This window comes from Brassica oleracea, chromosome C5 (assembly GCF_000695525.1).
Source record: "Brassica oleracea var. oleracea cultivar TO1000 chromosome C5, BOL, whole genome shotgun sequence".
Classification (NCBI taxonomy): Eukaryota; Viridiplantae; Streptophyta; class Magnoliopsida; order Brassicales; family Brassicaceae; genus Brassica; species Brassica oleracea.
Genome location: NC_027752.1, coordinates 21,829,565 through 21,846,957, shown reverse-complemented (window position 1 = coordinate 21,846,957; position 17,393 = coordinate 21,829,565). Strand labels below are relative to the sequence as shown.

At 41.3% G+C, this 17,393-nt stretch overlaps 2 protein-coding genes across 2 annotated transcripts; one reads left to right on the top strand and one right to left on the bottom strand.

The window, feature by feature from the left end:
• Window positions 1-2,301: 2,301 nt before the first annotated feature.
• Window positions 2,302-3,696, bottom strand: LOC106344780. Its single transcript, XM_013784090.1, has 4 exons — window positions 3,454-3,696; window positions 3,045-3,347; window positions 2,410-2,705; window positions 2,302-2,305 (listed from the first exon to the last, which is right to left on the bottom strand). Exons 1-4 carry the CDS (start codon window positions 3,694-3,696, stop codon window positions 2,302-2,304), a joined length of 846 nt encoding a protein of 281 aa, XP_013639544.1.
• Window positions 3,697-13,405: 9,709 nt separating this feature from the next.
• On the top strand, window positions 13,406-14,478 carry LOC106344779. Its single transcript, XM_013784089.1, has 3 exons — window positions 13,406-13,576; window positions 13,870-14,166; window positions 14,218-14,478. Exons 1-3 carry the CDS (start codon window positions 13,406-13,408, stop codon window positions 14,476-14,478), a joined length of 729 nt encoding a protein of 242 aa, XP_013639543.1.
• Window positions 14,479-17,393: the final 2,915 nt, after the last annotated feature.

Sequence of the window (17,393 nt, the reverse complement as noted above, 5' to 3'; positions counted from 1 at the left end):
CACATATGTTTCCTTACTTACTGAGATAAGCTGGGAAACAAATTAGTTCCAAAGACATGAAGACATTCACCATCGACAGACCTCGTTCCATCCCTCAGAACACCACCTCGTTTGACTTGGGCGTTACTTCTATTTTAATAATCCAAGCTCACGCGGTTGGGGGTCTCGAAATCTGCCAATGCATCACACCTGATGTGCTAGACGTTGAGGTGGAGCGCCTCGCAGTTATGATCTATGAAGAAAACATTGGAGTCATCTGAGTGTGAACTCGTAGACTCTGTGTCCGTTGGCGCGTCAAGAAGATCGTCTGCTCAACCTTCAATTTTGTTGTTTGTTATGTTGTTTAATGTTGATGTTTCTAGAATCGAAAACTTGTTTGTATGAATGTTTTGGAAAGTTGTCCCTTTTCGACTTTAAATGTTCCGTCTTTAGCATGCTAACAATACCGGCTCAAAATAATTACATTTCAATTATGGTTATTATACCAACGGAGCCGAACTAACCTGACTTAGCTTATACTTTAAACCTACAAGTATGCGATTTAGCATGCTAACAAGAAAACATACATAATAAATACAGACAAACCAGGCGGGCTTGAACTTGGTTTACATACAATTCCAGTTTAATTTCTAGAATATAAGTCTGATACTCCGCTTCTCGTAACAAAACGTCGTCGTTAGACATTATTTCCTAGGATAAACTTTGTTGATTGGGCTCACCAGACGAAATATATTTGTTTGGTCGAGAAGAGGAGCCCATGTATCCATGAACTAAACGATGTCGTTGTCTTTCCTGCTCCCCTTATTTTACTCTACCCCGATACTCCGCTTCTTCATAACCCTAGCTCGCTGGAAAAAAAAATTAAAAAAAAGGAGAGATTGAGCCGTTGATATGTCGAACCAAACCAAGGGAAGCTCGTCCTCTGCACCCGGTACGTGGTTACGCTCTTCTTAGCAAGCACAATCATCAATTTAAAATGTTCAATTTTTTACAGGCGGAGCACGTTCTAGGCGCCGAAGAGGTGAGAAACAGAGGGGGATCCCGCAATTATGTTGTTGTGGTGAAGAAGCAGTGATTAGGACATCAGGGACTACTAAAAACCCCGGTAGGCTCTTCTACTGCTGTCCAAAGGGATCAGAGGAGGTAGATGATTTTCCCCCTATAGCCTTTATTTCGGGATGTATGTTAATGCTCCCACATTCATGATAGAGCTTATTGGTAAATAGTTCCAGAACAATCCTTTAATTGAGAAGGTGACATTGCTTCACATTTCCATGTTTCAAGACAAATTCCATCTTTTCACATGGATTGACGAACGTGTGGTGGAAGAGGTAGAGGACCTAAAGTGTGAAGTTTGTGAGCTGAAAGCAGACATCTCCGATGTTAGAGCAGAGCTAAGTACAATAAGGAAAGAGAGCGAGCGTATCAAGCTAATGGTAGAGTTGGCAAGAGACAGAAAATGTTGTTGTGCTATATTATAAGAGTAGGAATGCCGATCCCAATGCTATGTTATTAAGAAGAAGTCTCTAACTTGATTTTTCAATCTCAAAAAACCCATGTAACCTTGTCCTTTATTGTGTTGTTGTCTTTTTAATTGCGTAAGGAGAAATTTTACAATACTCTAGCACTAATAAACTAACTTGCCGGAGGGTGTCTGGTTGAAGGGATTGAGGTTTTAAATAGTGAAGTGAGCGTATCAATCCAATGGTTCAGTTGACAAGAGACAAGAAATGTCGTTGTACTATATTTGTAAGAGTCGAAATGATAAAGTTGTAGTGGGTTTCTTTCTGGGTGAGGCCCAACTTAGCAAGCTAAAATTATCAGTTGCAAAAAAAAAAAAAATATACCGTGCTATAAAATGGACGTAGAATTATTTTGGTGTTAAAGTTTCGCTTCATTAGATTTTTGGTTTCAACATATCAGTTTTCCCTCATATGTTAACGTACGTTCATACCTTTATCATTCTATCATAATGTAAATGTTGGCATGATAGTATGAAGAATAACACAACAACGAACCTTTGTATCACACTTGAATAATGGAAGGAATTTTTATTAATAATAACAAAGCGTTACATCTTAACTCCTACAGATCTCGATGATCGGATAACTACTATTAGAATATCACACAAGATAAATAGGAGTTGTCCATCATGATCCCACCCCTTTCCATACAACTCTTCCTACGCCACAAATCCCTTCCTACAAGCTTCCCCAACATACTATATAGATTTCTTGCAAGTGGCTTTGTTGTGTCCCAGCCCCTTGCAACGGCTACACAAGGCCCTCTTCTTAGTGCGTTTCATCTGCAAACATTTTCATCGATCAGGTCAAATAGTAAATCATATTGTATCTCAATTCCATTAAATCTACTTAGTATACTTACTATTTTTTTCCCTTGGAGAAGAACCTCTGCTTCTTCGGCCTCTCAGGTGGGCGTCTTGTCACTGGAGGACACAATTTCATACCACGAAAGTCAGAAACCAAATCAGACACACCTGTGTAGTCAGGCACTGGCAATACATTCCCTGCATATGCCGACCTTAGTCCCTCAATAGTGTATGCAGGCAACACCAACGATTCCACGCTAATCTTTGCCTTGATTACAGCAGCCAAGCACCTGAAACTCGTAACAGCTACATGTTTTTTTATCGAGGTCAACGTGAAAGCTTCCTCCGTTCTTGTTGCGCACCTCGTACTCGTCCTCTGCAATTTGAGTTACGCCGTATCCACCTGTCTGCTCAAAACTTTTTGTTAGCATTCCGGACACCATTGGCGACATTAAACCCCTATTCCTTTGGGCTGCTTCCCTTCTCGTTGCAAACCAACCTGTGAGCTTAGTACGGATGTAATCGATCAAAGGTATTACCGGAAATTCTCTACCTTCCCGAAAAACAGAATTCCATGATTCCGCAAGGTTGCTTGTCATGATATTATATCTCTTCCCTGGGAAATGTGATCTCGCCCAATGCTCTAACCCTATATCAAGTAAGTACTCAGCACATGCCGCATCCATTGTCTTAATCTCGTTAAAAGTTGTATTACCGGAAATTCTCTAGCTTCCCGCAAAACAGAATTCCATGATTCCGCAAGGTTGCTTGTCATGATATTATATCTCTTCCCTGGGAAATGTGATCTTGCCCAATGCTCTAACCCTATATCAAGTAAGTACTCAGCACATGCCGGATCCATTGTCTTAATCTCGTTAAAAGTTATATAGAATTCCTGCAATCTGAAGGTCCTAGCTGCTTTAGCAACGAGATACTCCAGGTGTCGAGCTCTAAAATTTGACCTTATGTTTCTCTTCAAATGAACCACGCAGATACAATGCCCTGCTCCCGGATAGACCTGTATGCAAACATCATTTTATTAGCATGATCCACGGTAAATGCGTGTGTATGTACTCATTTTTAACATGATCTGATGGTTAAAGAGATGGCAAAATATTAATTACCTTGCCAAGACCTTTGTATATAGACGTGTGCCTGTCAGATACAAACACCAACTCATCATCCTGCTCAACAAATCCTGACAACTGCTCAAAAAACCACTCCCATGAGGAGTCGTTCTCGCTGTCAACTACTGCAAAAGCTAGAGGGAATATCTGGTAGTTGCCATCTTGGGCAGACGCAGTCAGTAAACACCCTGCATATTTTCCTTTCAAGTGAGTACCATCAACCACCACCACTTTCCTCATGAACTCATAACCCTTGATTGAAAGCGACAAACATATATTTGAAACGTCCGCCACCACCCTCAACTGTTTCAGTGTAGAGTTTTGTTATCGTCCCCGGATTTGCAGACACCAGCCTTTGTAGATAGGCTGGTAGAAGCGGGTAAGATGACTGTGTGGTACCTTTAGCTTTATCAATGGACACATCCCTAGAACGCCATGCCTTCCAGTATGAAATATTGACGTCATGGTCGCCACGCATCATCTGCCTTATTTCACGCGGTTTAGGTCCTCCGCCGGCACTTCCAAACTTGTTTCGCATTAGCTCTCCAATAACCGATGAAGTCGCTTGAGTCTGATAACCACCACGCTCATCTATCGAGCATGAATGTTGTGATACCACTTTCCGAACTTCGAACGCATCAGCATCCTTAAGTTTCACTGCATACACTCTCCATGGGCAATTCAGACCACAACATTCAAGCACCATCAGCCCTTGTTCAGACTTCCTACTTCTGTACTGAAACGTCATGCTTATGGCATAAATAGCCATATGTTGCTTGAAAGCCTCTCTGTTTCTGAACATCATTCCCTCAGCAACATTGTTTCCGTTCTCTCCTAACTCGCCTATAAACAAATTCATCACGGAAATGGTTAGTACGGGAGACAATGCCAACTCTTCAAACTAGCAAACCAAAACTATAAAGATTTCATGCCAAATAAGAAGCAGTTATATTTCTCATTATATTTCCAAACGATGCACTTGGATAATAATTGTATTGTTTACATATATTGCACTTTCTTGTATTAGAAATTCCATTTAGATTTTCCATTTGACCGTAATATAACAAAGATTCTTTTCATTTAGCGCGACAACAGAACTACAACAACGCTTACATATGACTTAGCAGTCTAACAGGCACATCATACAATCCAAAGAAAACACTAGCGACCCAAACATATTACAGAACCAGCAACCACACAGGATGCCTGCGACAACAAGGAGACCCAACTTGCTAAGCCCTTTCCCTTTCCCAAACTAAACATTTTAAAGACACCCACCCTCGGTGCTACTCCCTTCCGATGAAGTTTGCTCTGCCCTCTCACCACCCTTCTTTGCACGTCCAACATCTATGTTATCCTTGCTCCCTTCAGCGAATTCCGTTGGCGCCTTTTCCAATGCTTTACCAGCCCTCTTCCCTGTTTACACATTTATGTATTAAAAATTGTTTACAATTTGTCCGCCATATCATTAAAATTTACTTTTAAGTGTAAAGCATCATGTACCTTTGTTCTTTGGGAGGATGCATGCAAACTCCCCAAGTTGAATCGCACTATGTTCCTCTACCATTTCATTTGTACATACTTGTTCACGTACATCTGTCGGCACAAGCGTTGCATTTGTCGATCCTGTTGAAGAGCCACCGCCATGATCATCCGTTGCTGCGTTTGCCTCAGCCACACTCACATTTTGATTTCCCGGTGGGTCATTGACATGTAAACCTTCTGGACAAGCAAACCCCTCATTTGCAACATCTTCCCAAAAACGCATAGTATTCTCAACCCCTTCACCAGTTATTCCTACGGTGGGACCATGTGTTGGGTAATTCAACAAGTCCATTCCCACATCCCAAAATACAGAGGGTGCTTGGGCTTGCGTGATTTGTTCTGGCATTACGGATGTCCTCTCTGTTATCCCTGCATCAAAAATATTTAGCGATGTTTAGTTGTTATTGCTATAAAATTTTTTTTTTATCACGCTAACAGTTTAACGTTTACTTGTTAGCCAAGTTTAACACTTCCAGTCGCATCAGATATGGTAAGCATTAAACGTGTTTGTGCTAAATTCTTCACAAAACACTCAAATCAAAGATTATAAAACCAACCTTGCACAACATCCTTGAGAGTTCCTTCCATCATAACTTCATCATCATCGTCGTCAAGTTCAATGATTTCTCTCACCGGAGTTGTGTTGCAGTTCCGATTTGCACGATAACTGTCAGCGTTAGCCATCTCCAAAGACACGCGATGAAAAAGAAGCATCGCTTCCTCAGGAAATATCATACATGTGTCTGTTTCAGTTTGGACTGCACGATCACCAAACACAAGACCTGCATTACGAAAAGCTAGACATTATTTCAATCAAACAATAAACAACAAATTAAATGTAGAGTTTTTCTATCCGAGGTCGTATACTTACTTTCATACGCAGCCCTTGAGTTTTCAGTTGCAGTCATGTCAAAAACATACGAGGTTGCACCAATGTTGAAACTTGTTCGACACAGGAACTGGTACTCAGCCACTCCTTTAGGCCCCACTGTTACAAGGATTGCTAGATCCTCCAACCAGGTTCTCACGTTAAAGATCATGGGGAGATCAGACGTGTTAGCGATCGTTGTTGGGGGTGTCTTGTTACCCAGTGGCATGAGCATCCAGCTAGGCAGACGGTACGTCACAACCACCGGAGTACGGTGACTTAGGCTGTAATGGCGCCTTATGATCTCGTCGAGCATATCAAAGGTCGCTGTCTTGCTAATCAACAACCCATAGCCATAATCTTCAGGGTCGGTTATGAAATCCCATTTTTGGTTTCCGTTTTTCTTCCATTCACCTAGCCAAATACGGATAGAGCGAACCATCCTGAAGAAACAACATACTACAAGAGTTAATGCATGACGATGATATGAAAACAGCCATTTTTATTGCAGCAAAATTAAAAATAACGAGCTAATCATGTTCATATTTAATGACAGGTGATCGTATCTTCAGATTACATAAGAAAAAATACAAAACAATAAGTTGAAATCGAACAACAATTAATGCATGACGATGATCATTCTCCTTAAAACATTCTATATATAGGACTGTCATAAATTAACTACGATGAAACTAATTAATACCTTCAATTTTCTCTAAATTTACTCTCGGTGTTTATGGTGCAGAAGCTTTCCGGTTGGGTCCCCTTTTATAGCGAAACCCGACATGAGCTTTCTCACTCTAGCCCCCATACAAACTTTTTGCATGCCTTCGAAGATCTTTTTTACTCTGATGCTCATTTCCATGCACAGGCTGTTGTCAGAGATAGAAGCCGCTCATTCGTCAATTCTATTTGTAAACTCCGTAAAGTTATTTTGGCGGGTATATATACTAGATTAATGATTACTAACCCCCAATCGAAAACAATAACCCTTTTAGCCTCCAACCTAGACTAAGCCTACGGCAAAACCTCTTCCTTATCTTATATAAGGGCCTTATCGTCATTTTGCTTTGCCTTCTTACATTCGAAAGCCCACAACTTTTTTCTAATGGATATTCACCTAATTTCCACATTCTTCTTGTATTTTGGTCCAATTCACCCTAAATTTATACGCAAGACATGGATTTATATTAAGGCGAAGAATTATTAATATTATTATTACTGTTATTTTATTGTTTTACCAATAAGGTGAAGAATTATTCAAATATTACAAATAGTATTTTTATTTGCCGTCAACGTATTATAGATAAAAAAAAAAATATATATATATATATGAAATTATATAATTATTCATGCAGATCAAAGCTACCTTTCTTTTGAGTAGACTTGGAGATAAGATGAAGGGTCCGACTGGTGACCATCCGGAAAACAAGAAGAACGAATAAAAAAGGAATGTACGGGAATAAAATACCAGGAATGAAAAGGAATGGTTATTCCTTATCAAATTGGACAAGGAATAATTTTGTTCTTTAATTCTCTACAAAAAAGGGAATGAGAGGGAATGAGAGGAAATTATTATTCTTTGTGAATGGTAATTTTTTTTAGGAACGTTAGGGAATGCATGATTCCTCGTCGTTCCTTGGTCACCATTCATACCCGAAATCAGTATGATGGTCACATGACAATTTGGTATAAATAATTAAACGAGGCTCCGCATTAATAAACATCCCATGCGAGAATGGAATAATAAAGATAACTAGATTTTGATCCGCGCAATCGCGCAGATGTTTGTTTTCATTTTTCTATACATAAATTATTTTTTTTAAACATTAGTGGTATATATTTTTAACGTTAATTATATACTTAAATGTTTATATAACTATTTCAAATACAATAATTTTATAATTTACATGTTATAATTAATCAATTGTTTAAAACCATATGTATTTTTACTTCTTATTATATATTTATCTTATTGTATTTGCATTTAGTTATTAAGCAAATTAATATATTCATGAGAAAACATATTTGAAAATTATTTTGTATTTATTTATGCTAAATTCTGACCCGTGTTTCAAAGCTATATTTCTTTTTACTAATATTTTTTATGCTTATTCATTTTAGATAATATATTATTGTATTTACAAAAGTCTAAGATATGTTAATTTTTAGAGATGTATTATATGGCTAATTTTAAGCCGTTCTATTATCATATTATATTTTTAAAATAAATAATTTATATTTATGAAAATAAAATTTATAAATTTATCAATTGAATATACTTTTATCATATTTATTTAAGTATAATAATTGTATTTTAACATGATCATGACTATAAAATAGATAAAATATGATATAATTTATTTATTTTTCATTTTATAAACGATAACTTAAAATACATTAAATTATTGTTAAAATATTTTTACACAGATTTATTAGAATTTTTTAAATATAATATATAAATATATATTATATTTAAATGAAAATATATTATGATTAAAGTAGTTACAAGGATTTTATATTATAAGCTTTAAAGAAATACATGTTAATTTTTATACATGTATTATATAGTTTGCTAATGTTAACCCATCTTACCAACGTATTAGATTTTATTTTTGAATATAAATATTTTATACTTACGAAAATAAAATATATAAAACATATAAAATTTATAAATTTAATATAATTTTATTATATTTAGCTCAATATAATAATTTTCTTTTAATATGATTGATTGTGATTATATAATATACAAAATATTGTAGAATTTTTTATTTTTCATTTTATGAACGATTACTGAATTTATTAATGTATAATAATATTTCAAACTAATTTCCAAATTAGTGAAAATATTTAAATAAAATTTCGAAAATGAAGATCTTGTAAAAATCTTTTCAAACAGATTTGTTAGAATTTTAAAATAAATATGTCTTATATTTAAAATGAAAAAATATCAAAAAATATTATGATTAAAGTATTTTAAAGATTCTATGTATTATTAGTCTTAATAAAATACATTTAATAAGAATTCTAAGTGATGGTCCAAATTAAAAAAATCACACATGACTTATATTTTAATATATAAGATGCGTTTTTCACGTGGCACGCCACTGGTGATTCACCTTCTTTTTAAATTTTCACTGAATGATGATAATTTTTTCTCTTGTAAGACGAAATTCTATAAATATACTGAAGTAATAAAATTTATTCACACATATAGAAAAGTTTTCGGATAGTGTATTAATTTTGAATAAGCATCTCTATTCTTGGTTAAACATGTAGCTAGATGTGTCAAAGAATTAATTAAATATTCATTAAGAATTAACAAAAGTGTAACGACCCGGTTTTCTTAACCGGGTTTGATTTTGTCCCTTTAATTAATTTGGACCAATCTCAATTTATTTTCTTTTGGTTTAGTCAAACCGTGTCTGCATATATATAAAACGTGGTATCTCCTTCTTGACTCTAACCTAGCCGCAAAGAACCATTGACGATCTCCTTCTCCTCCTTAGCTCTTATATACTTTCTCTCCATCTAACCATGTCAGCACCAGCCATGTTCGTTTACGTGTCGCGCGACCTGCGACCTGCGACATGCGACTAAGATTACGTTCGTTTACGTGTCGCGCGACTTGTGACCTGCGATCTGCGACTAAACCTACGACCTGCGACTAAAACTATGTTCGTTTACGTGTCGCGCGACCTGCGATCTGCGACCTGCAACCAGTTGCGCGATCAAAATTTTCTTAATTTTTAGTCGCTGTTTTTTCGGGCGACTTAAATGGGAACCCGCGACTGGTCGCGCGATCTGTCGCGCGACATCAAAACGAACAACAACCTGCGACTTGCGACTTGCGACCAATTGCAGGTCGCATGTTACGCGACAGCAAAACGAACAACAACCTGCGACCTGCGATCAGTCGCAGGTCGCATGTCGCAGGTCGCAGGTCGCGCGACATGTAAACGAACACGGCCGACGTGAAGAGGAGTGAAAGGTAACCGGTGCCGGCGTATTGTGTCAACGTCACCACCACCACCGTTCATCAACACACCGCCTTGTTGTTGGAGAGCCTTAGTTCAGCCTCGTGACATTACATAGTGGTGTAGAAAACGTAACCAATACGAAAAGGTTTAGTGTGTTATTATTAATTTCTTCTGTTACAAGGTTCTTAATAGAACCCTAGATTAGTTATATTTAATAGTGCCTCGTTGTTTTGTCTCTATTCCTTTTCGGTATGGTGGTCGTTGGCGAGATCGAGATTCATGGCGGAACCTTAGTTTTCTTGGTGATCAAGTCATCTGATCCGTTCTGAGTACTTAATATTTGGCAAAAGTGATGGCTATTCCGTTAAATCCCGAGCTAGTTTAGTACTACTATTGGAAAGTCTAGTTTCAAAATATGATATTTCTCCGTGAATCGAGTATGATTGAGAGTCTTGTTTGTTTATTATTATTATTATTGATTGTTAATCTGGACATAGGATAATAGAGGATTCAACGGTTGAATGAATTGAGTGATATTAAAACTGCTATATATATGTATATATATAAACATGTCCGGTTGTGTGGATTGCGGGTGCATAAAGAAGTTTGTGTAAGCCGTCGACGAGCAGTGTGATTGCGGGTGCACAAAGACATTTGTGTAAGTCGCCGACGAGCAGTGAGATTGCGGGGGTACAAAGACATTTGTATCAGTCGCCAACGCGCAGATGGTGAGAGTGCAGAGATGGACTACTGTACGCCTGGAGATATACATATATCCTTATGAGGAAATGCGGGGTGCATTGAGTAGCATGTACTATCAGCGCATTGGATGTTTTATGTGGTGTATTAGACACTATGTTTGTTTCATGCTAGAGCTAGGCCTACATGGTCGTAGTGCTATGTACTGAGTTAGTGGTTTGCGGTTTAGCATCCCATACCTCACAGAGTAACTCCCCTGTTACTCACCCCTCATTTATTTCCCCTTTCAGGTGAGACTGACGAGCAGGAGGGATTGCTATCGGATTGGTGCTTTGTGCGTTTTATTTCGTTCTTTTTTCAGACATGCTGTTTTTATGTTTTATCGATATTTCGGGATTTATCTCCCTTATTTGAGTTATGGTGTTTGGAGACTATTTATTAGGATTAATAAATGGATATTTCAGGTACTTGCTTGAGTAAAATGATGTGTTTGAGGCGATTTGGAAACTTTTTGAGAGCTTTGCTGGAAAGTCTACAAACATTGCTCTGACGGGATATATAGTAAACCATATATATCCCGCCTACGTCGAACCTTCGCTTTGCTGGTTTTGCTGGTTTTTGAGAGCTTTGCTGGTTTTTGAGGAGCTGCGCTACTGCCGCCTACGTCGAACCTTCGCTTCGTCCTCCTTTCATACATCTGCAACCAAAAACCATAAACGAAAATAGGAGTTCAGTTCGGTTTGATGGTTTGGTGCAATATCGATCGACGGAACTAGGGGATGCCGATCGATGTCTCGGTGAGAAAATCGATCGATGAAACGTGTGTATCATCGGTCGATTTCACCTTCGCGGAAACCTGCAAAAACCCATTGATGCAATTCGATGTGCATGGAATATATAATCGGTTGAATCGATCAGTAGTCCCTATTCTATCACTCCTTTAGCTTGAATCGATCTATAAGGGCACGAAAATCCCGGTTCCAGCTCATTTTCTATTTCAACCCTAGGAAGAACGAAAAATTAGAAAATTTCTTGTTCATACCATGATGATGCGTGAATTAAGCGATCTAGACGGATTCAGGGTCGAAAATCGAGTAAATTGAGCGAAGAAATTGTCGAAATTGGTCGAAAAACGAGAGAGAAAAGAGATGGGAGTGTGTTCCTAGGGTTTTCGGGTTTGTGTGGCTGTCGACTTAAGTGTCGACTTAATATGAGCCTGCGTCTGTTGATTTATTATCGATCCACGATGGAGTGTCTTCGTCGATCGACAGACGTTATGTTTTCAGCAACTCTTTTTTGTTTTTACTAAATCCTAATTATCGAAAGACTAGAAATGGGTTGCCTCCCATTCAGCGCTTATTTTAAGTCTTTAGCTTGACTCGACGTTTGATTTTATAATTATCGGGAAGTGGGTCTAAGTTTATAGGCTCGATATTTGGCGGTTTAGCCCAATAGTGCTTTACTTGTTGGCCATTTACCGTGAATTCCTCTCCTTTATTATTTATAAGCGTAATGGCTCCATAGGAATTTATGTTCACAACAGTGAAAGGACCTGACCAACGAGATCGAAGTTTTCCGGGGAACAGTGTTAGCCGAGAGTTATATAGCAGCACTTGATCGTTTGGTTCAAAGTGCCGGGAAATGATCTTTTTATCGTGATATGCTTTCGTCTTTTCTTTGTATATCTTCGAACTCTCGTAGGCTAAATGTCTAATCTCATCTAGCTCGTTGAGCTGCATGAGCCTCCTTTCGGCAGCCGGTTTGATATCGAAGTTTAATAATTTAATAGCCCAGGATGCCTTGTGTTCCGGCTCGACTAGTAAATGACATGATTTCCCCTACAGTAGGTAAAAAGGGGTGGTTCCTAAAGGAGTTTTGAACGCAGTCCGGTGTGCCCAGAGTGCATTGTTCAATTTCCTAGACCAATCCTTTCGAGACGTTCCTACAGTCTTTTCTAAGATTTCTTTGATTTGTCGATTTGAGACTTCTACCTGCCCGGTCGTCTGCGGGTGGTATGGTGTAGCAATCTATGGTGCATTCCGTTCTTCCGGAGTAGTCCTTTAAAAATCTTGTTAATGAAATGGGATCCACCGTCTTTATGACTACTTGGGGAATTCCAAATCTCGGGGAAATGATGCTTTTGAAAAGCTTAATAACGACGGACCCATCATTCGTTGGGGAAGCTACTGCTTCGACCCATTTTGACACACAATCAACAGCGACTAAAATGTACTTATTCCCGTAAGAGGAATGGAAAGGACCCATGAAATCTATTCCCCAACAGTCAAATACTTCTACCTCTAGAATAGATTTATGTTCCATTTCATGTCTTTTACTGATTTTTTCTCTCCGTTGACATCTGTCGCATTGTGCTATGAATGCATGAGCATCGCGAAACATGGTGACGAGTAGTTGATTGGACCGGAGCGCAGGACAATGAAGACCATCGGGTGGGTTTTATTTTCTTATAAACTTGGGATTTCTATTGGGTGTTTTATGAATCATATACTATTACTCTACATTATTTTCTCGGATTTATTAATAAAGTTGGAGTTTTGTTTGAGTTTATTCTTGGAAAATTTCCTGAATTTTTACTTAGAATTTTTCAAGGCTTTTTTAATATTTTCGGGTCGGGGTGTTTCACATAGCCTCCTTCGCGATTCTCAGCGATAAGTTCTTGGAACAATTCGCCAGCATTAGGGCGGAACCCCTGCGAGGCTACATAGCCCGCTTCAATCAAGAGAAGGTGTCTATTCTCGAATGCAGCATCCCCACTGCTATCTCTACCTTCAAAAGAGGCCCACTCCCCGAAGGGGATCTCTATATGGAGTTAACCAAACGCCAGTGCAAAACCATGGAAGATGTCCTACCTCGAGCCACGGCGCAGGTCAAATGGGAAGAAGATGTCCCAGCCGCGCTAAGGCGCAACAAAAGCAGGATCCCAAGACGATCAGATCAGACCGAATCGAGCGAGACGAGAAACCCTCTCAAAGACCAGCCAGTGACTCCGGAAATCAAAGCCGGGGCATATACCATAACCGACCGATCGAGAACGCAGAAGGGATGGCAGTGTCCACGTGGCCAGACATCTCTCACGTCTCCGTCTCAAGGCCGGAGCTGATCAATGTTCTGAGGCAGATGGGCCAACAGGTCAAGTGGCCTCAGAAGATGAAAGCACCAGACTCTTTCCGGAACCTTGGTTTCTGGTTCTACTTCTACCGAGACCATAGTCACAAAACGGAGGACTGCGTCACACTAAAGATCGAGGTCAACGAGCTGCTTAAGAAAGGACACCTCAAGGAGTTCCTTTTTGAGAAGGCCAAGAGCCACCTAAGCAAGGACACAACGGGAAAGCCCATTGAATCTGCTCCCGTCTCGCCACCTCGACAGGACCGAGTGATTCATGTCATATCGGGCGGTTCGGGGATCAGCGGCATAAGCCAGGCAGCCACGAAGAAAAGCACCTGGAACGCCAAGCACGGTCTAGTGGCAGCCAAGCCAAAACGCCTACTCCTAGGTACGGACAAAATAAGTTTCACAGCCAAGGAGCAGGAGAAAGTTCTCACCCCGCATCACGACGCCCTGGTCATATCGTTCCCTGTAGCGAATTGCCTGGTGAAAAGGATATTGGTAGATAATGGAAGCTCCGTTAACATCATCTTCCAGGCCGCATACAAGGATCTGGGGCTGGAGAAAAGCGCTCTAACTCGGAGGATAACCCCGCTTATAGGGTTCAGCGGAGAAGTCAAACAAACCGCCGGAGTGGTTATCCTCCCCGTATACGCTGAAGGGATCAACATGTCAACCAAGTTCCTCGTTGTTGACTGCGACTCGTCCTACAATATGATCCTAGGACAGCCATGGATTCACGGCATGGGAGCCGTCCCTTCGATTCTTCATGAAATGGTGAAATTCCTTACACCCTGAGCATAAAGGCGATCAGAGGAGATCAGGAGTATTCCCGCTCCTTCTACTAGACTACTCTGAAGGGAAAGACCAAGGTCTTATAGCAATTACAGAGTAAGCCTCTGGCTCATCACACCGAGGAACCGGAGGTAGAGGAAATGGACGACGTGCCATTTACCGAAGGAGATCGGCTCAAAGCTGACCGAAGGATTGAGGAGGAGATTAATAGACTTCCACAGGTCCAACTCCGACTTCTTCGGTTGGTCCCACGCAGATATGCCTGGGATCGACCCGAAGATCATCATGCACAAGCTGCAGGTCGATCCCCTACATCAACCTGTCAAACAAAAGAGAAGGAAGTTTGCTCACGAAAGGGACGCAATCATCAACGATGAAGTCAAAAGCCTGCTTGGCGTGGGGTTCATTCGTGAGGTGCAATATCTGGAATGGCTGGCCAACGTCGTCCTGGTCAAGAAAAAGAACTGTAAGTGGAGAGACTGCATAGACTTCACAGACCTCAACAAGTCCTGTCCAAAGCACCCCTTCCCGCTACCTCATATCGACAAGTTGGTGGACGCCACCGCAGGGCATCAGCTGATGAGCTTCATGGACGCGTTGTCCGGGTACAATCAAATACTTATGCATCCGAAAGACCAGGAGAAAACATCCTTCATGATGTCCAGAGGGATCTACTGCTACAAGGTTATGCCTTTCGGCCTAAACAACGCAGGATCAACCTACCAACGACTGGTGAACATGATGTTTGCGGACCAGATTGGGCGAACCATGGAGGTCTACATCGATGACATGCTGGTCAAGTCCCTGGAGGATGAGGACCACATATCTCACCTACATCAAGCCTTCTCCACCCCCCGGAAGAATAACATGAAGCTCAACCCAGCTAAATGCTCATTCGGGGTTAGTTTTTGCAAGTTCCTTGGGTACATTGTAACCCACCGGGGCATCAAGGCCAACCCGGAAAAAATCAGGGACATTCATTCAATCCCTTCCTCAAAGAATGTCAAGGAGGTCCAAAAGCTAACAGGAAGAATGGCGGCCCTGAGCAGGTTCATCTCCAGACTCTCCGACAAATCTCACGGCTTCTGCGGAACCCTCAAAAATCCAAAGGACTTCCAGTGGACGGAAGAGTGCGAATCCGCTCTCCATGAGCTAAGGGGGTATCTCACCACTCCTCCTCTCCTATCCAAGCCACTACTCGGTGAGGTCCTGCTGCTATATCTTCCAATCTCCGAACACGCCGTGAGCGCCGTCCTAGTCGGCGAGGAGGGAAGCAAGCAGCTACCAATCTATTATGTAAGTAAGGCACTCCTGGACGCGGAAACCCGCTATAGCCATCTAGAGAAGCTGGCCTTAGCCCTGATAGTCGCCGCAAGCAAGCTCCGACCATACTTCCAGGCTCATCCAATCGTGGTTGTCACCTCCTTCCCTATAAAGTTGATCCTCCACAAACCCAAAGTCTCCGCATGCCTAGCCAAATGGGCTGTGGAACTTGGGTAGTACGACGTAATCTTTCGACCTGCCACAGATATAAAGTCACAGGTCCTAGCGGACTTCGTGGCCGAATTCTCCCATGCCTTACTTCCAACTTTGGAGCAAGAAGTACGCCTCTGAGGCGAAACCAAGGAAGAGGGAGAATGGATCCTGCACGTTGATGGATCCGGCAACGTCAGAGAAGCTAGAGTGGGAATAGTGCTTACCTTGCCGACAGGGAATACGGCCTCAAGGGCCATGAGATGCAACTTCAAAGCAACCAACAACGAAAGCGAGTACGAGGCTCTAATCGCATGACTAACTCTCGCCCACCAAATGGGAGCAGAAAACATCCATGTCTTCGGCGACTCCCAGCTGATAATCAACCAACTACATGGAGAGTACCAAGCAAAAGACGACAGCATGATCCACTATCAGGCGGTCGCCCAGCGGCTGATAAAGAAGTTCAAGAGTTGCAAGCTCACTCAGATCCCCCGAGAACAAAACTCGCAAACCGATGCCCTGGCTAATTTGGGGTCTGCCCTCGAAAAAAAAAGCCAGATGAACACACCCTTGCTTGTGCTTCAATGGACAGCCACCCTGGAGGAACTCCCATTAGAGAAGGTCTCTGCTGTAGAAAAAGGCGAAACCTGGATGACCCCCCTAATCCAGTATCTAGAGAACGATATTCTCCCGGAAGATCGCAAAGAGGCCAGGAAAATTAAGAAGCAAGCCGCAAGGTACTGTATCTCCCAGGAGAAGCTGTACCAGAGATCCTTCTTTGGCCCGTACCTAAGGTGCGTCACACCTCGAGAAGCCGCTAGAATCCTTGTAGAACTACATGAAGGAGATTGTGGATCCCACTCTAGCGGTAGAAGCCTGGTGCTCAGAGCCAGAAGGGCAGGTTACTACTGGCCCACGATGGCCGCCGACGCCGACAGACAAGCCAAGCACTACGACCAGTGTCAGAGGCACGCTCCAGTTCCAAGCTTCTCCCAGAGAACCTCATGTCCATAAGCTCACCATGGCCCTTCGGAAAATGGGGCATGGATATAGTAGGGAAATTCCCTATGGCGCCGGGGCAGAAGGTCTTCCTTATGATAGTTACTGACTACTTCTCCAAGTGAGTCGAAGCAGAAGCGCTCAGCCGCATAACAGATCTCCAGATCTGAAAGTTCCTGTGGACCTACGTTATCACTCGCTTCGGGGTCCCCCACGAGATCGTCACCGACAATGGACCCCAGTTCACGAGCCACAACTTCAAGGAGTTCTGCAAGGACTGGGGCATAAAACTAACTTTCGCCACACCCCGACACCCCCAGTCTAACGGACAAGCCGAGTCTACAAACAAATGTGTGGTCAACATGCTTAAAAAGCGACTGCAGGGCTCTCACGAGAAGTGGGTGGAAGAGCTACACGGAGTCCTCTGGGCCTACCGGACCACT